General features: G+C 33.3%; 1 protein-coding gene across 1 annotated transcript in view; it reads left to right on the top strand.

The window, feature by feature from the left end:
* The window catches only part of LOC130457142 (usherin-like), a 195,773-nt gene that overhangs the window by 22,089 nt on the left and 147,184 nt on the right, over positions 1-26,500 (top strand). Inside the window, exon 2 of the mRNA XM_056815926.1 lies at positions 21,565-21,716. Within this exon, the coding sequence (XP_056671904.1) occupies positions 21,606-21,716 (111 nt within the window). The 5' untranslated portion in view covers positions 21,565-21,605. The remainder of the gene's footprint in view (positions 1-21,564; positions 21,717-26,500) is intronic.

Below are 26,500 nucleotides of genomic sequence, written 5' to 3'. Positions count from 1 at the left end.
TTCATTCGTTGTATGAAATTTATCACCTTTTGTTATAAGCTTTGCATGTTCCTTTCAATCTTGTCTTCATATCAATTCAATGAGAACTGGAACGACTTCTAGGAATTGATGCAGAGCCAGGAGAACATTGTACCCAGAGACTGATACATTGTGGCACAATCAAATGTAATAGACTTTTCTACTAGCAGCAATGCAATGACTCAGGACAATTATGAGGGACTTAGGAGAAAAAATGCTATCCACACCCAGAGAAAGAACTGTGGGAGGAGGAACACAGAAGAAAGACATTTCCTTAATCACATGGTTCAATGGGGATATGACTGGGGATGTAGACTCTACATGATCACTCTGTTGCAAATAGTAATAATATGGAAAGAGTCTTGATCAATGACAGTTTTAAAACCCAATTGAATTGTACATTGGATATGGGAAGGGGTAAAGAAGAGGGAAGTGAAAGAATATGAATCATATAACCATGGGAAAATATTCCAAATAAAAAAATGAAAAACATCTCTTCATATCATTCATTTCTTCTATAATGTTTTACTTTATTTCTTCTCAGTACTCCTTTGGTCTTTGAGGTAAAGTGATTTTCCTTTCTTAGGCTCTGCTCAGTAGCCAAATAGACTCGTGTTTGATCCTAAACTAGCTTTTCCAAATCCCTTTCCAGATTTTACTTCCATTCCTTGCTCAAAGTTTTGCCAAGCTCCATGAGCTTTTAGGCTGCCACTGAACAGAGCACAGGCTAATTTTATGTTTCTATTGAGACTTAGTTAAGGAAGGAAAGAAGGGAACAAATGTTTATTAAGCACCTATCTTGCACCAGGTACTGATAGGCACTTTACAAATATCTCATTTGAGAATTACAATAACCTTGTTATTATCACCTCCATTTTATAGATAAGGAAACTGAGGCAAATGGAGACTAAGTGATTTGCTCAGAATCACACAATTGGTTAAATGTCTGAGGTCAAATCTGAACTCAGGTTTTCCTGACTCCCACCCCAAATCTCTAGCTACTGTACCACCTAGCAATCATGCAAGCAGCATGATGTGTCTTTTTAGAGTCAAAATATTCTCTTCACTTTTCCTTTCTAAATACTCAAAATTTAATAAATCACTTAAAAGAAATATTTTACACTTTGTATAACTTTTATGAAACACCTGCAATAAGTTTGCAAGACAGAAAACCCCATGTACACTTAACTTCAAAGCAGTTCCATTGAATTCCATTTTTAGGGTAGCATAACAGCAATGAGGAATTATTCAACACTGCGATAGCTGTTCCTCTTTTCTCTTTTTAATTGAAGGATCAAGTATTCACATAGGGAGACGTCTGCCACACTCAATCAGCATGGTAACCTAAGGGGGAATAAAACCTCAGTTGATATTCATAATACTTATTTTGCACTATAAAAATAAATAAATACATTTGAAGCATTTGTAGTTACTCTCCAGGCTATTTTTATGATGCATTAAGACATTATTGTTTATTTTTTTCCAGTAAACAGAATTCTGGAGTGTAAATATGAATGTCTAGTATTAAATTGGTATTGAATTGTACTTGTATTGAATTTCCTCAATTATATATGACAACCTATTGAACATTTAGGATATATTCTTTGACATAATCTGATGATGTGTCACAGAGATATATGTCCTAGTAGTTTAATCTATGGGGAATTTGGATTCAGTTACTTAATGAAAATTAAATATGTTTATGAAATTGTTATATTCTAGGTTGCAAAAAACATTAAAGTGATCAACTTAAAGCTACAGATTAAGTGGAAGGGGACACATGTTATAGCTTATTCATCAATATTTTTTTTAACTTCCTGAATGCTTCTGGTTATTCATTTCATTTTTTTCCCCAGAAAATAAGCAGAGAAATAGAAATGAAGATCTAAGAATTTCAGAGAATGATTTCTGCAGCTCACATCAGTGAAATCAGCATAGTTAATTGTTAGGTTGCTTTGATGTTAACAATTGTAGTTCATCTGAGAAATTATTTTCTTTGTAACATGCACAATAAATGCAGATAAAGACAGTAATACAAAATGTGGAATATCACAGCTGCATGCTATGCACAAGTCATTCTATTTCTATGTATTTGTTTACTGTTTCCTAGTATATAGTCTCATATTACAAATGAATGCCAGTTTCCTTGGTCTCATTATTTATAAGTGGTTCAGAACAATATTGAAATCTCATTATAATTTACTTATTTAACCAATTGATTAAGACCATGGTATGTGTAATTTGATTGCTACATTATAGAGATAGGAAAAAAGAAATAAAAATAAAACTTGCCCTCAAGAAGCTTAACACTTAAAAACACTTAAAAAACACCTTATCTTCTTATCAGGAAGAAGAATGCTAAAAGCTAGGCATAGTATCACACAACTAGGAAGTATTTGAGAGATTTGAACCCAGGACCTACTCTTTCTAGGCCTGGCACTCTATCCACTGAGCCACTTAGCTACCTCACATTTAAAATCTAATTACAATATTTTCACATAGCTGAAATAGAGATTATAAAATAATAACAAAAATTATAAAATTATAAAATGCCATATTAGATGGAAAGCTTAACTCAAATTCAGAAAAAGACTTGGGTTCAAGTCTCATCTTGGCAAAGACTTGGCAAAGTTTTATTTAATCTTTTATTATCTGAGGCAACAATTTAGTTGCAAGTAGATATCCCTCAATATTGGTAGCAGTTTCCTCCCTGTCAATTGCTTATATTAATGAAATTATAGATGAAGTCTTAAAAATATTGTATAGGATAGGTTTGAATGGAGTAATATAGCAGATTTAAGAAGGGTCATATCACTTTTGGTAAGATAAATGGCATGGTGAATGGAGTTAGATTTAGAGATCAAATATTGCCCCAGACATTTAATAACTGTGTGATTCTAGTGAATTTATCCTCTCTCACCCTCAGTTTCTTTATTTGGAAAAAATGGAAATGATAACAGTATTTATCTTATATGATTTCCATGAGGCTCAAATGAGATGAATACAGTGATCTATAAACTTTTAAAATACTACATTATTGTCATCATTCATATACTTAATCTTAAGTGATCAGAGAAACTATCTTGGAAAAGAGGGTACACCTAAGTAAGCACTTAAGGAAGAAGGAAGTTCAGCAGGCAGAATTGGGAAGGTGGGGAGGTAGTTCCAGACAAGTCCAATCCAGGTCTATGAGACTATATGAACTAAGCTATGAGAAAAGGAGAGATCAGGAAAAGGATTCCAAACCAGATATCATTTAGGCATTCAGTCTCCATTTTTAACCCACTACATCACCCTCTTTCCCTAATTTAGCTGTATAATGATAATAATAAATAAACGACACCTCCCCAATTCAATAGAATCATAGTAGGTTCTGTTATCAGATGAGAAAACTGAAGCTGAAAAAGACAAATCACTTTACTTGCTCAGGACCACCCAGATTTTAGGCAGAATTTCAATCTAGGTTTTCCTGATTCTAAATCTTGTGCTTTTGCCATGCAACCTAGCAGTCACTATAGAGTAAGTGAAAATAAATATTATTTGATGTCTAGAATAGACAAGTTAGAGAGATATTGTGAAGGAACTTACATACTAAATGAATGAATGAATGAATGAACAAAAAAATTATTAAAAGCTTACTCTGGACCTATCACTGGGCTGAGTACTGGAGATAAAAGTACTAATGCAAAGGCAGTGGCTGCCCTCAAGAAATTTTTTATTCTAATGAAGGAGACACTACACATAAAGAAATGGTTTCCAAGTATATTTTAGTTAATTAGTTAGTCAATAAACATCTATGAAGTATCTACCTTGTGCCTGGCACTATGCTAAGTTCTTTGTGTAAACTCAGAAGGAAAGTGACTAGACTGAGTGCCCAAACTGCACCCCTCGTGCTGCATGTGAACTCCTAACCTTACCAGACATGGGAGGGAGGAAGTGCTTCCATTGGACTGCTGGGCAGAGGGGCAGGTGATGTGAGAAATGTCCTCAGGCATTCATGGAGAAGGGTAAGGGAGGAGCCCTCTCTGGTACACTCTGGCATGTGTGCCATAGGTTTGCCAACAGGGCACTAGGCTCATAATTCCTTTCCCAGGAGTTCTGACAATATTGGAATTGTAGGACTTGATTTCTAAGGAGAATCAGAACTCTAGGAGTTGATACTGGGACTCATTGGTATGGAAGAGAAAACTGCTAGGTAAAAAACAATGAGATAAGTGCTGGAGAAAACCAAATATTTTTATTAGTATGTTCCTAATTTGTTCCCACTATTGAGCAAATTAATACATACCACATAGTCCTGCAAAACATTTCACATGGACCATGTTTCAAAAAATGTCTCTGCACTTTCCTCACCATTCTATTAGCATGTTTCATATTCATTCTTTTGTTACCATTCCATTGATAAGGGTTGTAAAGCTTTTGAAAATTATTATTCTATATACATTGTTCTACTCACTTTGTTCTGCATAAGTTGATTAATATCTTAAATATTTAAGTTTACTATGAAATTGTTCATTTTATCATTTCTTATGGTATAATATTCAATTATATGTATATATCACAATTTATTTAACTGTTTTTTTGTCAGAAGATAGCCCCATAGTTTCTAACTTGACAATCATGAGAAAGTGATCTTACAAATACTTTTGAATGTATAGATTTTTTTTTCTCTTTTGGGGGCTATCTAAACAATAGAGGCAGGACTGAATCATAGAAGATACGTAAGTTCACAACTTTCTAGTGTGACAGAGGCTGGCACATAAGAAAAGTGCCAGGCTGAACAGCATGTGAAATTGATCACCTCGATGGGGTAGGGGCCCCAGGAGCTGGTAATCATGAGGAGAAGACTGAGGCTGGTAGAGGAGTTGGTTTCTCTCGATCTTTAGAAACCAAAGACAGAAGATGGGAAATAGATTTTCTCCTGAGGGTTACCCACTTTTCCTGCTGATCTTTCCCACACACACACACACTTTCCAATTTAAGGAACTTTCTGAAGAGAAACCTGAGCAAATTTTACCTCATCTCCTGTTGCCCAGGGATGAGTCAATATGAATTTCTCTCAGGGGGTTCAGGCTGCCAAGCCATACTCAAGGAGGGAGGGGAAAGGGTTTAGATAGAGACAGGGACCCCTTTTCCCCACTTTTCTTTTCCCATTATTTCCCTGCTAGTTAATCATTTTGTATTACCTGATTGACTTGACATTAAAAGTTATCTGTTCCCCAAGTTGAGTGTGAGTGAACAGATCAAGTGGAGAACCTTTGGTCTCGAGGAGTGGAGGGGGGACAAGAGGGACAAGAGCAAATGGGGAGAGCAGCTTTAGCTAAGGAGGGAAGGCAGAAGGGGGAAAATCTTCAAATCTCCTCTCATCTCTCTGAGTCAACCCTAAACATCAGCTGTCTCTCCTGTACACTGCTGTGAGAAGGGGGTGGGTCTCCTCTCTTTCCCCCTCTCTATACTGAAAGGCCAAACTCCCTCCATTATAATTAACCTTCCATTTATAATATACTAGGTATATCTCCAAATTGAATTCCAGATAGCTCGACCAATTTATAGAATCATCAAGTTTTCCAGTTGTCCATAATATGTGTCATTTTTCTCTTTTGTCAAATTGAACAATTTCAAAGTTGTGAGAAAACTTCAAAATTGTTTTAATTTTCATTTTGCTAATTAATAGGAATTTGTAGCATTTTTTCACAAGGCTGTTAATAGCTTATATTCTCTAGAATACTGCCTTCTCTTGAATTTGACCATTTATCATTGGAGGAATGACTTTTATTCTTATACATTTGAATCAGTATCTTAAATATCATGGGACTGAGACTCAAGAAAATGATGCTGCCAAGATTTTTCACAATTACCTGCTTCATTTCTAATTTTAACTGCATTTGTTTAATTTGTGCAAAAACCTTTTGATTTTATATGACCAAAATCTCCCATTTTAGTCCCTTCTATTCCTTGTTAAGTCATGAACTTTCCCCTATCCATGAAACTTAAAGAAAATATCATTTGGATTCCTCCATTAAAAAAAAATGATGCCACTCCTTCTGTCATGTTTCCATTTGGAGCTGATCTGGGTACATTGTATGAGATATTGGTCAATGTATATTTTTATGCCAGACTTCTTTCCAATTTTCTCTTTAATACTGAATTCTTAAGCCCTAGTATTTGTAATATTTGCTTATAAAGCACTATGTTACGGTCTCCATTTGCTTCTACATGTTTTCTACTTAATCTGTTCCACTTACTATTATCTATTTTTTAAACCAACACCAAATGTTTTGATGACTACTACTTTGTCATAGAAAATTTATCTGGAACTAGTAAACCCCTAAGTTCTGCCTTCCCTATCACCCACCCCATTATTTCCCTTGATTTCCATGTCCTTTTGTTTTCAAGGCTGATTTTTTAAAAACATTTCTTTAGTAGTTTGGTTTGACATTGAATAATAATGTCAATTTAAGTAGAACTCTCTTTCTTTTATATAACATTGGATCACTATATCCCTAATCAATTAATATTTCACCAACTATTTAAATCTATTTTTCTTTCCTCAAAAATATTTTATAATTATGTTAGCAGTTAAGTGGTACAGTGGATGGAGCAGTGAATTTAGAGGCAGGAAGACCTAAGTTCAAAAATGACCTCAGACACTTAGTATATGTGTAACTCTAGGTAAATCACTTGACCTCTGTTACCTCAGTTTCCTCACAGGTAAAATGGATATAATGGGAGAACCTACCTCCAAGAGTTTTCAAATTAACTAATAATTATAAAACTCTTAACGCAATGTCTAGCATAGAGTAAGTGCCATATAAATATCAGATATTATTAACTTTATATTTCCTGAATATATCTTGATAGTGTCCTAAGACTTATATATATTATCATTATTTTAAATGTAATTTCTCTTTCTTTCTGCAGGATTTTTATTGGTAATTTATAGAGATAATGATTATAATGTAGATTTACTTTATAACCTATATGTTTTCTGAAATGATTTAACCATCATATTATCTAAAAAAATCCATGATTTTATTTTCTCATTGCCTGTTCTCATTCTCTTAATTTCTTTATTTTGTTGTTTGTTTTGTTACCATAGAAATAGTTTCTAGTACTGTATTAATTAATGGATACACTCCCTTTACCCTTGATCTTTTAAGAAAGGTTTCTAGATTATTACTATTATATATAAAACTGCCTCTTGGTTTTTAATTCCTGTACTTTCTAGTGATTTCTTTAAACTGGAATAGGTTGTATCTTGCCAAAATGCTTTTTTATTAATATATAGGGGTTTTGTTGTTCTTGTTAATATGATGTTTTTAAAAATAGATTTCCTAGTATTGATCCTACCTTATATTTCTGATGTAAAGCCAATCTAGTCATAGATTAAAATATTTGTCATGGTTGTCACATGTCATAAATTTGTCACATATAAAATATTGCTAATATTTTACTTAAAAGTTTGGTATCAGTATTTATTAAAGATATTGGTCCTTCCTTTGCTTTCATTCTTTGATTCTTTCTGAAGACCATATTTTTATTGGAGAAGGAACCTAATAATAATCTTTCCCTAATTTTCAAACATTTTAAGTAATGCTGATATTAATTATTCTTGGAATAATTGATTGAATCCCCCTATAAATCTATCTGGTCACAAATTCTTTCTGTTCTCTCTTAGCTTAAGTTTAATTTCTTTTCCCAAGTTTCAATAATTTGATTTTTTAAATGTCCTGTTTTATGAATCTGGACATTTTTTATATTTCTGAACATTTATTTCTTTTAAAATAAATTTTCTTGGCATATAACTCAAAATATTTTTTGTAACTTCCTTTATTCTTTTTTGTTTTGTTTTGTTTTATCAATTTCTCCTTTGATTTTTGGAATTTCTACTTTGATACTGAATTGGGTCTTAAAATTTATTGATTTTCTTTTTATCTTTGTTGTATAACCTATTAAGTAATCTATCATTCCTTTCCTTTGTTGATGTAAGTATTGAAATAAAATACCTTCCATTGATATGGGGCTTTTGGTACATTGTAAAAACCATGATTTGTTATTTCATTGTCATTATTTTCAATGAAATTATTTATTCTTTCTCTGTTTTGTTATTTGACCCACAAATTCTTCAGAATTAAATGTATTCTTCAATTAATATTTACTATTTTTCAGCAACCCTTTTATGTACATGTATACACATATTTTTGCATTGTGGTTAGTAAGATATCTACTTAATATTCTGCTTTCCTATGTTTGTAAAATTGTCACCTGCAGCTCAATTTGTGTTTGTTTCTTTTCTATTCCCATTTTTATAGTTACTAGAGATTTATAATATTTGTTTCAAGATTCCCTTTAGCTCCTTAATATCTTTATTGTTTGCTTGTTTTATTTTGTTTTAGATATTCCTTGATTTAAAAGGGAGTTGCTTTGACATCCCTCACTCTTGTAGTTTGTCCATTTCTCATTTTAACTTGTTTAGCTTTTGTTTTAAGTATTTAGGTCTTATGACATTAAATATATATTTTAAATATTGGCATTAATTCACTCTATGTGGCCCATTTCAGCATAATGCATATCAATAATTTCTTTTAATTTTCTTAATGTCAATTTTATCTTTTCAGGTTATTAAGCATCAACTTCTTTCCCTTCCCAGTTTTCTCCCCAACAAAGGGGAAGGGAGAGCCCTAATAACAAAATATAATTTAAAAAGACAAATACCTTTATTTCCTGTGTCCAGAACCATTGATCTGACTCTTTATGACCCAATTTGGGATTTTCTTGGCAAATATACTGGAGTGGTTTCCATTTCTTCCTCCTGCTTATTTAAGAGATGAAGAAACTGGGGCAAGTGGTGAAGTGCTCACACACATAGTAAGTGCTGAGGCTAGAATTAAATTCAGGAAGATGAGTTTTCCCTGATTCCAAGCCCAGCATTTTATCCACTTTACCCTCTTCATAATAGTCATCCTTTTATTCCCCTCTTTTATATCTACTTATTTCCCTGTTGAGTTGAATATATATATATATATATATGTACATATATATATATTTATATACAGAGAGAGAGAGAGAGAGAGAGAGAGAGAACCTGGCTAAACATGTGTTTTCTACTTTATTCCAAATGAATTCCAAATGAAAATGTCAAGGAATGACAGATGACAGCCAGGTATTGTAGGAGATAGAGGGTTGGGCCTAAAGTCAGGAAGTTCTGAGTTCAAATAAAGTCAAATATACTAGTCACTTAATCATTTTAGCAAATTTCTCAACTGTATAATGAAAATCATAATAGAACCTGTTTCTCAGAATTGTTGTGAAGATCAAATGATATAAAATATTTGTAAATTCTTTAGCACAATGTCTGGCTCATAATAGGAACTTAATGAATCCTTGTTCTCTTTCTCCCTACCCCTCCCATGTAATCATCCTTCTTCTTCATTTATATAAAATTTCAATTTTATCCTCAATTATTAACTCTTCCTATTCCTTTCATCTTATTCCCTGTTTTCTCACTCTTTCCTTTCTTCTTTTAAATTCATTAAAAATAGCAATATTCATTCCCAGGCCTTCCATCTTATTGGACTTCTATGACCTCAGATGACATTATTGTTCTTATACGGAGATTGCATCATTCCCATTCTCTCCACATTAGAATGCAAACATTTTATCTTTATGGAGTCTTTTCTGATTGCTCACTTGTGCTTACTCTTTAAAATTTCTCTTTATCATCATGTTTATATTTTAAAGTTTCCACTCAGAACTAGTTTCTTATACAAAAGGTCTATTTCCCCTGTTCCCACCCAGTGAATGGGATTATATTTAATTTTTATGAATAAATTATCCTTGATTATAATCTCAGCTTTTTTTCCCTTTTGAAATACTACATATTGTGTTCTCCATTTCTATAAGGTTGTAGTTGTGTGATCTGAACCGTTATTCCTTTGAGAATTTGAACTCTTCATTTCTGGCCACTTCTCATAATTTTCTTTGACCTTGAAACTCTAGATTTTGGCTATGATATTCTAAAGTGTTCTCATTTTTTTTTTGCCAATACATGACCAGTGATTTTTTTGCATTCTGGGGTCAAGAAATATATTTATGGCTCGATATTATTCTTCCTTTTTGCTTGCTCTAAAGCCTTGGCTTTCAATATTTTTTTGCCCAGACAGTTATGGGCTCTTCACTTCTCAAGGGAAGCATAGGTCCCTTCCACAATCCATAAAATATCTGCTATTCAACTCTACTTTTGGAAAAAAAAGCTAGCACATGGTGTTTTCCTGCTTCCTGTACAATGTTGGAACTGTCGGTGGGCTCATTCTAAGACCACTTATTGCCCTAGCATATAGCCATCTCAGAATGTCTTTTTGGCATCTGAGCTTGCCGTTTACTTCTACAAAAACCTAAGAATAACAAGACCCATAGTCTTATGTATCCATTGGTGGAAGCGTAATCCAAAGTATAATTTATGAGAAGTGTTATTCTAAACTCTCAACAATTAAATGATCTAGATCTCTTACAAATGATATGCAGAGTTTACTCTTCTGGTTTTTGGAAATACTCGTGTTTCTGGGGTGTCTTTTTAGGTCTGAGACATACTGAATCAGTTTAACAAGAATTTTCTCCACTAAAACATTTATTCATCAAAGGTAAGGCAGTGTGGTAGACACTTGAGGGAAATAGAGACCAACAAAAAAACCCCAAAACAACCACTTTCTATCTCAGGGTACTTGCATTATACAGGTGGGTTGATGGAGGTGGAATAAAACGAATACACAAATAAGTACATGCAATATAATTGGAAGATAGAAAAAAATAATAACTGAGGTGATCAAGAAGATATTCCTACAGAAAATAAGTATACCTGAGCTGCAACTTGAAGGAAGCTAAGGATTCTAAAAAGTATGATTGTAATACTAAGAAATACTCTCTCTTTCATTAAAAGATAATGTCCTTATCAGAGCAGCTACCAATTTTCCGTGGGTGTGTCTGATTGTTTTCTCAATATTTTTATCTCAATCTCTCCCTTTCATTCCACAAAACTGTTTAAGAGTTCTTAAGTGTTTTACATAACAATAGTTTCCATTTGTATATTGCTTTATGGTTGACAAATCACAACCTGTATAGTATGTAGTTACAGGTATTATTAACCCCATTTTATAGCTAGAGAAATTGAGTTTCAGAGAACTGAAGTAAATTATATAAAATCTCACAGCCAATTTGTAATAGAGCCAGGAATACAAACCTTGTGTTCTGATTTCAAGTCTAGTATTTTTGTTTTTCTCTCTGAGGACACTGGCTTTTACAATTTAAATAATCAAAATGGATAACAACCTGAACAAGCATGAAATGAGATCAAATGAGCTAATGTATACAAAGTGTTTTTTAAACCTTAAAATGCTATGTAAATGTCAACTGTTATTATTATTATGGCACAGCTAAATAATTCTGGTCTTATTGCCTTGCCATAAATGGCTCAACATTAAATTAAGTGTCTTTTTCTGATAAAGATGGACCCATTTTCCTGCCAAATGAGAGACATTTTCACAACAGATTGCAGTCTGTTCAATCCATACTGCAGGCTTCAGATGTATAAGATGTGAAAGAGGTGCATGTATATGTGTGTGTGTGTGTGTGTGTGTGTGTGTGTGTGTGTGTGTGTGTTTAATGGGGGAAGCAAAAGGAAAGTAGTGATGAGTCTTTTACCTTCAAGAATACATTTCTCAGTTTCCCTTTGTAACATTCGTTTTCTTCCTTCACATTTAGTAGACACAATAGACAAAGAGTCAGAGTTGCTGCATAAAGTGATTCCTATCAGAAGCTAAAAAGGGAGAAATTAGGAAAAACAACAGTAAAAAAGAAAATTTTTCAGTCTTTTATCTGATATTCCTATATTTTCCACCTATTTGCAGTCTCTTCTCACTCTCATTCATTTTACACAGCTGCCAGATTCAACTTCCCAGAACACTACTTTCATCCATCATTCCCCTGTTCATAAACCTTCAGTGATTTCCCAATGCCACATAAAGTCCAAATTCCTTAGGGTGACATTCAAGGCCCTCCACAATCTGCCACCAATCAGCCTTATCTCCCACTACACTCCTACATGAACCCTCTGTTCCAGATAGACTAGTCTATTCACTGTCCTATGAAAATCCCTCAAACTTTTCTGCCTCTGTGCTTGTCATTTACTTCTTATTTATACTTGTAGGTCCAGATTACATCTTACTTCCCTTTTGAAGCTTTTTCACAGTGCACTGTCATCACTCCTTTCCTTGCATTCATATCACTTATTAATTAAATGGCAGATAAAATTATAGATTTATTTTATTTGTTTTATTCTTTTTAAATAATATAATTTGTATTATTATTTTTAATTTGTATAATTTATATTATTATTTTAAATTATTAAGATTTCAGTAAAGCCCTTTCCAGACAAATGCTGGTGACCCTGAGTTCTCTAAGTCTATGTTGAAGTGTGAGATCCATCAAGTCATCTGAAGATGGAAAAACCAAATACAAGTCTGGCAATTGGTTATACTTCTGTTGTGCCAGTTTTATCCTAGCTATGTTCAGAGAGACTCTTCACTATGATGACTGAAGAATGATATATTTATCATCCAAAGCAGCTTGAAAAGGCATTCATCCTAAGGAATAGCCATGTCATGATCTGCATTGATGGAATGAAGAGCTATACTGACAGAATCATAGATAACTGAAATATTTAAGAATGGTGTGATGTGTCAGACTTTCACAAAAAGCTCATCAACAAGGATTGTTTCATTCTCTGTGCTTATATTCTCAGAACCTAGCATAGTAGCATAGTAGACATGTAATAAATACTTGTTGATTGATTGATTATAGGCTCAGGTACCACTTAGAGAGATTTAGCACTTCTTGGTTTTGTTCCTCTCTACTAGATAATCTTAAATTTTGCTATCTGACACAACCACCCCTTCTCGCCAATACTGCTTTCAGGAACATCGTTTTTACAAGACTTAAAGAATGAATAGGCTTGTTTAGAGGTCAAAGAAAACAACTTGAACTCATATACATGGAAAATGGTACCTACCAATGAATAGAACTCTCCATGAATGAAAGGTAGACGCCAATGGTGGATGAGTAGCACCCATTCAGTGGCTCTCTATTATCTGTAGGATATAATATATAAACCTCTGTTAAAGATAAAAATATAATTTTATAACATAAAGTTCTCTGTTAAACATAACAATCTTTGTATAACTGGCCACTTCCTACCTTTCTAATTGTTATGATCCTACTATAGTTGCTTATTTATTCCTTTCACATGATACTCATTCCTTTATTCTTTTTTGACTGAGCATCTCACTATTTACAATACCTGTTGCTGCCATTTTCAAATCTTCTTATCTTTCCTTAAGTTTTTTATACCTCCATCTTTATTCCTCAGTATAGAATCTCAAATTCTTTTTTGTTGAGAAAATAGACTATGCATCATGATCTTCCTCTTTCCCTTACTTTATACCTCAAAACTTCTACCCTCTCTTTTGCTCCAATCTTCTATAAAAAGGTAGTCCTTCTCATTCCCTAAGGCCAGGCCCTTTCTTGTATCTCTATTTCTATTCCTTCCGATTTCCTTTTATATTATGCCCTTTTCAGGTTATCTCCTCTCTCAATTCTTCAGCCTCTATTTATTGGCTCCCTACCTGCTACCTAAAAGCATACCCAGGAACTAATCATCCTTAAAGAAATTTGCATTTGATCACATCATTCCCTCAAGCTATCATCTTATGTCTTCCTTCCCTTTCTTAGCTGGATTACTAGAAAAATGAAATTATACTCATTGCCTCTACTTTCTCACAAAAAACTTACTTCCCAAATATTTTAATCTGTTTTTCAATTTTAACACCTTATTGAAACTACTTTAACTACCCTCTAATTACCCCCATCAACTTTATATATGACAAACTTTTGCCAAGAGCCCTTTTCCCTTCTCTCTCTATGCCTTATCTTAGTGATTTCATCAAATTCTAGGTACAATTATCATTTTTTTCTGCAGATATCTCTCGAATCTAAAAACCAGCACTAATCTTTCTCTATGGAGTTCCATTTTCTTATCACCAACTGTGGGCTGAACATTGTCACCTGCTTATCTTATAGGTATCTGAACTTCCATCTCTTCAAAATGGAAATCATTGTCTTTTCTTTTAAACACATTCTTTCTCCAAACTTCCAAATTTCTACAGGGAGTCCTGTTTAGTTCAATCATTTTTTCAGCAATATCTGACTCATTTTGATCCAATTGAGTATTTTTTTGGCACAGATACTAGAGGGACTTATCATTTCCTTCTCTAGCTTATTTTATTGATGATTGTCAAATTGATTATTTGACATTTGGCAGTTTCATCATCGTCCTTTATTATTATTCCCTGTCTCTATATACTCCCAGCCTATCAGTCTCTAATTCTTATGGATTCTGCCTCTTTCCATAGCTCTTGCTCTATTTCATCAAAGAGCCACTACCCTCAAACATTAAGATATTAATAAACTTATATATAATAAATTATATATGTGTATATAATTTATTATATATAATAAACATTATTAAAAACTATTATTCTCAAAAAACATGAGGTTATGATCTCTTCACAGAGACCTATAAACAATCTGTAAACAAATATGCTATGAGGGGATCCAACCTCCCACAGGGGATAGGCTCTTGGAGGTGGGACGATGTTGGCGGAATGATGAATGGAACACAGCTTTCACATTCAACCTGCAGCCTAGGTTTCACAGAAAAACTGCTCTTCCTTGGCTCTGGCTTGGCTTTATTTTATACTCTCATGGTCACATATCTACTTGGGATACAGTTTCATTTTCAACATACATATTTCCATAGATCATATGATCAACATACACAAAGTCTAAGGAGATAGTCAACAAAACATTGTTGCTAAGTGTGGGGACAGAGGGTAGAATCAATATGACTCAGATTTAGGTTGTAGAATTCTGAGCACAGATTTACCAGAATGTTTATGCCTAGAAAAAAGGGTCCAATCTAAGTGGGTGCATAAGAATCCTTAGGTTTAATTCTATAATTATAATCTTTTCGTGATATTATGGGGGGGAGTGAAAGGGGCATGAGTATTACTCCTGCAAGCACTTTGCTCTCATCTATTTTTCCTGGGGCTAAGAATAAAGAATCATAGCAATTCCAATAATATGGGGATGTTAATAAGGAAAGTCATTCAGTGAGGTTTCAGTGGATGTTTCCATCCTTCCTGGGAGCTGCTTTGCAGTCCCAGGTTTCCACATGTGACTGTGTCAAACAGCGTGGTCTTTGATGGCTCCTGGCGCAAATATATACTAATAAGCTAGATACAAATTACATAGGAAATACAGTCACATTGACCATTCTATGAACAAGATTCTCCATTTCTCAGCTTTGGGCAATCCCTTTAGTACCCCCCTATGCCTCAAAAATTCTCCCTCCTGTACTCTGACTATTCCCCTGCCCCACCTCCTTTAATTCTGCACTAAAATTCCATCTTCTAGAGGAAGCCTTCCCCCAAATTATCTTAATTTCAGTGTCTTCTCTCAATTATTTCTGTTCTTTTATATAACTCTCCTTTGATGTACTCTTTAGAGTAGTCAATATCTAGTTTTATTGTCCTTACTGCTTTTTTTTTCACACAAGTCCTGACAAGCTCTCCCACAGATCTGACATATTTTGTCTCCCTCATGTCTGAGAATCCCTAGTTACTTTTAAAGCTCATTTCATTTATCACTCTCATTTCTGGGTATTCTCATAATCTTGCAAAGTCTAATTAATTTTGGAATGTATACCTCATCTCTACCTCTGATTAGAGAGTGGATCCAGGAACTAATTCTTCAACCTCCATTTAAAGAAAGATCTAAGCAAAATATCTCCTCATTCCCCAGGCAGACTCATTCACTTTGACCTTTTTTGGTTTCTCCACCATGCTTTCCCATCTTGTACTTCTGAAATTCCTTTTCCAGCTTTATTTTGTGTATTGTCTTACCTGCATTAGACTATAAGCTCCTAAAGGGCAGAATCTTTTTTTGGTAGTTGTATGTGAAAGAATTTAAGGGCATAGTGCATGACATATAATTATTGACTATTGGTTCTAGTACTCCCTCAAATAACCCACTATTGTTTTATGCAAATATATAAATAGTGCCTTTCTTGTCATGAATATAAATTCTTTGATGATAGGGATTGTTTAATTTTTATCATTGTATCTTCGATGCTTTGCACAGTAATTCAAACATAGAAGGTGCTAAATAAATGGATTTTAATTATCCGAGTCATCTACCCTATGTTCTTGCTAAAGTGACACACTTGCTATTCCCAATTCTTGTCATTGTATCAAATGCCCCTGCCTTCATATAAGATATCTCTCTTGTCTGGAATGTAAAATGTCAAGCCCATACATTTTATAATGCAGGAAACTGAGATCCAGAGAGGTTCATTGATTTGCTTAAGACATGCAGTAATAAAAGAAACCCCCATATTCCATCTCCAAATATATTGCCTTCCCCACTATACTATATTGACTGTTCTATGAGTTTAGGACAGTAGATTGAGTATTCTAAATGGACAGAAACTGAAACGAATTGCCTCTGTTGACTTCTTCTCATTCTATATTTAAGAATGTTATAATTTATAGTTTTCAAAAGATTCATTTTGCACTCTGAAAGCTGTCCTCTTTTTTTTTTTCCTTCACAACTGATTGGCCCATTTAATATAACACAATGGCGTATTCAGCCAAAGGCACATAGAATGTCCTTAGGCTTGAAAGTGGCATATTAATTAAAATTATTTTTCAGGATATGTTCATAAATTCCTCTTAGTCAATTTGGGATTCTGAGTACAATGACAATTATTGTTGTTGTTAAAATATTTTAAAATTATGACTATATTTCAATTTTATAACTGGGTTAGATCATTTTTAAGAATTCCATTTCTCTATTACTCAGATTCTATTTATATGAGGAAGTCTTATAATATGAAATTGGATGGTGTACAAGATGACTCCTCCTAATGAAGCAATTAAACACATAGAATCATAAGTAAGCAGGGCAGCTTGCATATTTTAAAATAGTATAAAATATTACATCCTAATAGTTGAAGGCTGACATTGAACACCATAGGAAATTATTCTAAATCATTCCTTGTTTAAAGATAGTAGACATATTCCTATACCCTATGTGATTCTACTTGGAGATGGAGAGTACTTTATTTTTTTTTTATTTTTTTTTAAACCCTTACCTTCCGTCTTGGAGTCAATACTGTGTATTGGCTTCAAGGCAGAAGAGTAGTTAGGGCTAGACAATGGGGGTCAAGTGACTTGCCCAGGGTCACACAGGATGGAGAGTACTTTTAAAAAAAATCTCAACCATAGCCTCAAGCAATAAAACATTAATTGTCAATGCCTATAGGTTGTGCAGGGCAGGTAGATGGTACAATAGGGCCCTGGAGGGAGGAAGGCCTGATTTAAATTCTGGCCTCAGAAAATACTAGCTGTCTGACTCTGAGGAAGTCACCTACTCCTGTTTACCTGAGATTCCTCATCTGCAAAATGGGCTAGAGAAGGATATGGTAACTCACTCTAGTATCTTTGTCGAAAAAATTCCAAATGAGTTCTTGTAGAGTTAGACACAAATGAAATGACTGAAAAACAATAGCAATTGTACACCAATGTACTTAGGTCTTTCCTTTCAATTACTGACATTGAATGGATACCATTGGAGCAACACTTATACGCATCCCTGAATATGTGGCCAATCTACTCCCTTTTCAAAACAAAAGACTTTCCAATGACATTCTATTTTTTTTTTACTTTTTATTATTCTTTTTTTTTTTTTGAGTGTGGCTTCTCCTGAGCAAGGAACCTTTGGGTGACTTTCAACTTTAATTCTTCTGAAACTGATATCTCATAGCTTGTAGTCATGCAACATCACTAGAAGAGTAATGATCTTTAAAATGTTTTATTTTCTGGGTAAAGATTGGAATCATTAAATATGTTATACCCTTTACAAGAAAAAATTGTATCTGGTCTCTTTCTATTTAATTTTGACTCAAATAATTACCCACAGAAAAAATAAGTTCAAAATCATATATATATATATGCATAAAATCATACATAATACTTGCCTATGGATATGTCATAATCGGAGCCAATAAACATTTATTAAACTCCTATTGTGTGCAAGGCTCTGTGCCAAATGACAAGTATACAAAGAAAAGGATATGACAGTTTTCCCCCTCAAATAGCTCACAACTGAACAGGGGAGACAACACATTAAAAACAACCCAAAAATTAGGATTATTTAGGGAGGGAAAGCTACATGATGCACCCTGATGTCAGGATGAGAAATTATTTGTGGCAGTGAGCATTTAAGAGGTTTTTTTCCATGAAAAATTAGTTCTGTAAACCATAAAATTGAAGAAAACATGATATATACAAATATATATTCATTCAAACCAGTTTTGCTATGTAACTAGTTAGATTAAATTATTATATAATAATGAATCACATTTAGGAAGCTCTTCAATCTTCTACATTTCATGAAGTACAATATTATCCATGAATGGTTCCATCTGTAGAACATTGTCATGTATAGGGAATCCACTTGAATTTGGCTCTTGCAATGGACATTAAATCATCCAAATATATTGAGAGTCCACCTCTCAAAATAATCAAAATTTTGTTGTTTCTAACATATCCTCAGAGTAGTCCAACTGGCCACATTACCATTGTTTGCTTTAGTGCTTTTTTTATTTCTTTGCAAAATATTAGGGATTATGAGATTACATTCAAAATGATTTACTGTCATTGAAAGAGAATTGTTTTGAAGTATATATAAATATTTTCCAAATTTTACTGAAAGACAGACCCTTGAGGAGCAACATGGGAATACAGACATCCAGACTTCTTTTAGACTGCCACCTTTGGTGAGTGAAAAGCTGACTTAGTGACCCTACCTTTCTGGAGGCATGAAGCCTCCAGGTATGACCCATCTTCTTGAGACTCTCTTCCCCTGTTTGGGGCTTAGAAATTCTAACTGATATCAGAAGAAGCCAGAGTTTTCTCTCTCTCTCATTCCTTAATATTTTCCTTCTATTATAAATATTGCAAATAAACTACCATAAATTCCATTTACTTTAGTAATTCATTTTAGGATTTAGAAATTAAATCCCTGGCTACCACCTAAATATATAAATATTCAGAGTTCAACCACAATTTAATTTTAACAACTGAGACCTGGATTTTAATTCTACCACTCTCAATATCCTCATCTATAAAACAGGCATATTACTATATGTAGTATTTTCTTTACAAAATTCTCATATAGCATATTCTTGTATTGTAAACATTAATTAGTTATAATATTTTTATATAATTTGGAGGATCTTATAAGTTTTAATAGAATTCACCTATCTTTTTAACATCTATATCATCTTACTGTAAGTGTGAGTGCATAGAGTATATTATTTTCATTTTAATGTTTTTACAAATGCTTATTATGAACAAAACAATTTGAATAATCAGGGGTCTCATTTTTTTCTTTTTTTTCTGTAGATGCAAAACCAACTCCTCCCATTCCTTTAATGTACATCTCCAGGAATCACCAATGGTCATCTTTCTATTTAGTAACATCTTCCTTTCATCTTTTGATTTCTTTTACAATTTCAATGTCAAGATTAAAAACTCTAGTTTCTTCAGTAATTAACCATTAGACCAAGAAGTCACATTTTGAGTACTAAAATTTTAAAGTTCACAGACCATTTAAAACCTGCAAATTTTAACAACCTTAGCATCCCTTTCTACCATTCTGACATCATATTTGCAGAGATGAATGGAAACCATTCAAAGCTAAGGACCATTTAAATTTTTGTATTTGTATGAGCAGTTGCTACAGTCAAATAATTCACCACTAAGTGGCCAGCCTGGTTCTGAGTTTCCTCTTCTTTGGTCCTTGGAAATGAGTTGCTGGAACTATATGGAAAACTCTTTTTTTTTTTTTCATGTAAGTTCTTTCTTTGTGTAAAGAGATATTAGAGTAATGGTGGAAATTATAAGGAAAAGAAATGTGGTTTGGGCGTTCTCATTTTTGGTATCAATAGACTGAATAGAACATAAAGGATCTGTTAGAATTGCATATTATATTGTCTCATCATTTTCTTTTTTTCTCTGATTTGTTGTTAATTTTAACCTTTGCTCTAATTCAACAGGGGTTTGAGTGAATACAAGCAACTGGCAGAAAATTTGCTCTCACTTTAATAACCAATTTTTTTCTCTTTTTTATGAGTCACTTTAATGTTTTGTTATAATGTTTACAGCATGTTATTTCCAGTGTCTAATGACCTCAGAAAAAATCTTACATATATGCATTGATGAGGCTTATGAATAGTGTATATGACTTTGGCCTTTTTCATTCATACCTTTCTTTATTTGTATTGATATTGTTCAGCTCCTCTACTAGTATGTCCACTCATTAGTAATTAGAAAAAATCATATTTAGAGTACTCACAATTAAATTAATATTTATAAATTCTTTTAAATTAATGTCAGTCCTAATCCCCTCCATCACTTTTTTGGACTCTGCCATGATTACATTTGATGAAGAAGAGTATATAAGACCAAGGACAATTTTATGTTTTCTATAGTTGCATAGTTTATTGAGGCCAGAGAACCTAACATTTAATGACCAGCCTTTTAGTCATCTGTTTCTCTAAATTTAGAGGGCCTCGGGGAAGCAATGTAGTGTAGTAGATAGAGCTTTTATCCTGGAGTTGAGAAGGTTTTAGTTCAAATATGGCCTCAAACATTTACTAGCTACGTGACTTTGAACAAATCATTTAAGCTATCTCTGTTTCAGTTTCCTAAACTCTAAAATGAAGATAATAATAGCATTTACTTCGCAGGGTTGCTATGAGGATCAAATGAGATAATATCTGTTAAGTGCTAAGCACAGTGTCTGATACATAGTAAAGGCAATATAAATACTAGTTATCATCATCATAATTATGATTTTCTTTTGCTACACCCATAGTTGGAAACTTTCTAGTTTGGACCTTACACAGCTTGTGTTCCACCACTCTAACCTTCAAGAACCCAGGATCACCTTCACATGATGAAAAGTCCTCAGAGAAGAAATGAGTAGTATAAAATTAGTGTCAGTTAAAGAAATTTTAAAAATATGTTTTTTCTCTCACATTTATTTTTGAACATTTAATCGTAGTAATAGACACATTAAGACAGGAAGCACAGTGAAAGGAGAGAGCGTTCTGTCCTGGGGAAAAGAAGTTCTGAGTTGTAACTTATACAACTCACTATTGTATAAATTATTAGAATCAAAGTCCTTGACTGTGAAATAAGGAGTATGGACTAAATAATTTCTAACATTCCTTCCACTTGTTAGCATTCTACAATTCAATGATTCACTGCTATTGTACAACTGGAAATCTTTTCAACATGCGCTATGTTCTTCTGACATACCTCTCTAAAGTGTGAAATTCATGCTAATAGCAGCTTATTGTTTTCCTAGGTGTTTTAACAACTTATGGACTATACATCGATGGTGTACTAATGCAGAATTTATCATGCCTCACCTATTATGCTCATGGATTTGCTCCTTGGAGTTTACATTCTTTCAGAGTCCAGGCATGCACAGCCAAAGGTTGTGCTTTGGGGCCATTGGTGAGTATTTAAATTTGTCTCTTGAGAATGTAATTCTTGGTGAATGGCACTGGTATCATGGTAAATGGTAATGGTTCATTCTAGTCACTACTTCAATCCATAAGGCAAAATGTGACATTTTATAAACCTTCTCTTTTAGGAGTTACAAAGGATTTGATAGATCATTATTCTGTCCTGTTCTAAAACTACAGATAGGTTGTAGCCTCTGTGAAGGAAAGAATAAAACATGCACATTAAAATTAAGAAAAGATAGCAAGTTTAAAGGACACAAGTATAGTTTAACCTACTTTCTGTAGACAAATATAAAGGAAAAGTATAATTAATAATGTAAAAAGATGAGGGTCTTAATAAAGGGAACACAATTGAAGGGATATAATTGGCAAAACATAATTACCTTAACAAAAAGCACACTGATTTATAAATTTATAAACCCAGGGTGTTGATCTATATATAAAAACAAACTATCATATTAATTTAATAAGGAAAACAATGTGTATAGGATTTAGGATTATGTTAATATCCATTTGTGACATCTGAAAAGAACTATGAAAATTTAGATGCTAATCCCTTATCAACCATTTGCAATTATTAGACTAACAAAAGTCATTTTTCTTTCATAACACAATATTTTTATAACTAATTATACTTAATATTTAACAGAATTATACATTTTAGATAATTTTAATTTGTTCCTATTAAATTTTGCTCCTTTAGATTAGTTTTAGATATATTTATTATGGACATTTACCATGCCTATTAGTCATTTGAATCAGTTAATCAACAAGTATTTATTAAACACTTTGTGTATGATAGTCACTGTGCTAAATCCTGAGGATTAAAAGAAAGGCAAAAACTCAGTCCTTGCCCTCAAGGAAATCACATTCTGATGGGGAGACAACAGATAAAATAATTGCTCAATGAAGATGTCTACCTATATCTACATAGAGTTATAACTATGTATCCAAATCGTGGGGAAAGAACAGATCTGTGCTGCCAACTACCTGTGCACCCTTTGCCTAGATTGTTGAAGAGAATGCTGACTTGACATTTTGTGTGATGACATGGGGAGTAGAGTTGGTCCCAGGGTTTTAGAGAAGAGACACATTCCTGAGGAAAGAAGTACGCCTCTCCTCTACAAAGTCTTCACGCCAACTCTGCCCCTTAGAAGGCACATTATCATTCTCTCTACTTGTCCAGCTTCATATTCTACAGCTAGTCTGTGACACAGCCCTTCCCACAGCCATCATGGTTAGGAGTCAGGTTATTCAGTGTATTTGGAAGTTAATCACATACTAAAGAGTATTGCCCATAATAAAAGATTCACTATCCTCATTATGTAAAATATAGTACAAATATTGCTTTGAAAACTGATTTTGAGTTTTAATTATTTTCTTTTATTTTTGATCACTCTTTCCATGATGAGTTGCTTTCAATGTGGCTAAAGCATAATCTATCATAGGGTAGCACTGTAAACTTTATTACCATTAAAGATTTTATAACAGAGTATTTTGAGATAGATATTTATTCTTAAAAGCATGAAGGGCGTTTAGCAAATTTTCCTCTTCTGTTAAAAAAATTCTCTCTCTCTCTCTCTCTCTCTGTCTCTGTTTCTCTCTTTCTCTCTCTGTCTCTGTCTCTCTTCTCTCTCTGTCTCTGTCTCTGTCTCTCTGTCTCTGTCTCTGTCTCTCTTCTCTCTCATACACACATACACACAGAGAGAGACATACACATTTCTATAACTTTTTTAAGAATTAAAACATCCAGGGGGCAGCTGGGTGGCTCAGTGGATTGAGAGCCAGGCCTAGAGATGGGAGGCCCTGGATTCCAATCTGACTTCACACTTCCTAGCTGTGTGACTTTGGGCACAACCCCCATTGCCTAGCCCTTCCTGGTAGGTAAGGGTTAAAAAAAAAAAGAATGAAAATATCCAACTGTGCTTTTGGCTCTAGATTCATTCCCTTTCCTTCTTTTTTATTTGTTTCATTCTGGGCCTGAACACATGAAATTGTGACATGTCTGCTTGCTGCAGTGTTTGGAAGCGATAGGAGCTTTAAAGGATAAGATGCTACAATATAATGTCAAGGGGGAAAATCAAGGAATTGGTTTCTCAAGATTGTTTTCCCCACTGATTCACCAAATTTCAGTCTCTATCCCGACTTGGAGTACAATTCACTGCATAAGTTGATCTCCTTGGTACTTTTCTTCATCCTTGTACTCAGTATGCAATCTCTTTTCCCAAGGCAGCAATCCATCTCTAATCACAGGCATTGAACAGCCACATCTTTATTTAGAACAACCCAACTAAATACTGCCAGGAAGTTAAAGCCCCCATCTTCATTTGATTTCTGAAAGATTTTTATATCTATTACAGTAAAAATCCTGCTCTAAAATTTTTGCATTTCTGAGTACCCTAAATAATGCTAGATAACACCCTCAGTAGTAAACTGATATTATATAAACAGCTATTTTTTGCTGCTAATCTTTTATTTAATGTGCTTTATTGATTGATGACAGCAATGCAACTATCTTTAGAAGCAGGTTTTTCTGTCCTACTCTTTTAAGTGGCCAAGAGGATTTAACCAATTGTAGGAGAGTTATACATCCTTGAGAGCATATTCTTTAATGTATACCTCAATGAATATAATTTAAACAAATATATCTTTCAGTGAAATATATAATCCATAGCTATATTTCCCCCCTTACTGGCACTAACCACTAAAAAAATCATTCATTTTATGCAGTTATAATTCCTACTATTTCTCAGAAAAAACTTAGATATACCTCTGAAATTTTTTAAGAGAAGTTCATTTTTCTAATCTAATATATTTAATTAAAGGACATAAGAGAAAGACAATGTCATGGAGTGGAAAAATAGCTTGGACTTCAAAAAATCAACATGTATAGATCTGCTCCATCTATTTTTACCATTGCTAATTATTTTAAGTTGGTAGATGCAATAATTTCCCTCTGTTATGGTAAAGAAATAAGAAAAGGAAATAAGATAGTTGCTTGTTTGCTTATTTTGAAGGAGAATTGCTTTTATCCTGTTTGGGAAAAGATCTCTTGTGATTTATAATGTAATGCTTCCTTAACGTTTAGTTTAGTTAGACTAATGCCTCTATGAACAATATCAATTATAAATAAATAGAAATGTAACTAACATAAGCAAGAAATAAGCAATTTTATGATGTTAACATTGGCAGCATAATTTTGTACCTCATAATTATTTTTTATGGATGAAATTCTGTTTCCTCAGATTTACATACAAAATAAGAAACTTTCAAAAGTGTTTTTCCATCACTCTCAAATATTTGAAGGGGCATGTGATTGAGTATTTTGTCATTCATCAAAGTTTATGTACTCTGTATAAATAAAACGTTCTGTATTTTATCTAACTAAAACTTTGCTTCAGAAAATGTTGAATTATATTAATGGACTCTCTATAGCTTAGTCCTCAAACCTGGGCTTATTCTAGAACATTTGTTCAGTCCACTTTTCTCATGCTAATTTTTAATGGACAGAAGATCATAATATGTAGAGCTGGAAGGAGCATTAGATGACATCCAGACTAATCATATTATATAAAGATGAAGAAACTGAAGCCCACCGATGTTAAATAATTTTCCAGTAGTCACTCAACTAGTAAATAGCACCAGGAGAGAAAATCACAGTTCTTATGTGTTTCTGCTTATATTCTTTCTGTTAACATCCACATATTACTAGACTTTCTTCTCTCAACCTGCTTAGATTTCAATCCTGCTAGCAAGAAAACCAAGCTTATGCCATACGTGTGTAACGACCATTTTTATTTTGTTAAAGGAACTAAAACCTGAATCTACTGAGTAAAAATAGTATATCATAGTTGTTCAACACTTAGATTGATTTAGGGGCAGGGAACAATCATTTCTTAAGTTCCTATGTAGCAGGCACTGTGCTAAATACTTTATAAGAATTATTTCATTTGTCTTTATAACTATCCTCTGAGGTAGGTTTTAATATTATCTTCATTTTCTAATCAAAGAAACATAAGTAGTCAGAGATTAAGTGACTGACCCAGGATGAAACAATTAATTAATACGTGTCTGAGATCAGCTCTGAACTCAGTTTTCTTCTTTTCTGACTTCAGGCCCAGTGTTCTATTTTAGCTGCCTCTATATAAATATCTTTTAAAAGTTATTTTTACTATTTTAAACCCAAGTTCCTAAAGTTTAAATTTACACAAGGAATTTATGGAAACTGTTTGTGTCTGTGTGTATTGGTTCATGGAGTCTGTATAACTTCAAGCCAACATTTAATTTTTCATACCAGGTAACTTACACTCACACAAGGCTCAAGATAAAATGTTAAAGGTGGACCTCTATAGAATTAAAAAAAAAAAACACTTAAATTTAGTGGCCTTTTGCTTGCTTTTTGTTTTTTTTATAAATACCTTTTCTTCATTCAAAAGGATTTTTATTCTACAAAAGCCTATTAGTACATTAAGGCTTCATTTTAGCTTTAATACCCACTAAAGCTTCGTGTAAATAAAATAAGGAGAGAAAAACAAGCACAATTTCCAGTGGGTTTGGGAAATACAATTCAACGTATACACAGATTAAGTAATACTGAGAATTCAAATTTCAGATAATCATGAATGTAATTTTCTTATTGAGAAGTCAGAATCATTATACTGCAATTCCTATTTTTATATCCTAGCAAACTATTAACAAATATAATTGTAAAATTATAATGCAGACTGTTGGCTGCTTCTCTACATGCAAATACAGTGAAAATTGGGGTTATTA

Source organism: Monodelphis domestica, chromosome 2 (assembly GCF_027887165.1).
Source record: "Monodelphis domestica isolate mMonDom1 chromosome 2, mMonDom1.pri, whole genome shotgun sequence".
Taxonomy (NCBI): Eukaryota; Metazoa; Chordata; class Mammalia; order Didelphimorphia; family Didelphidae; genus Monodelphis; species Monodelphis domestica.
Note: the sequence above shows the minus strand (reverse complement) of the source record. Positions and strands in the feature narration are given on the sequence as shown.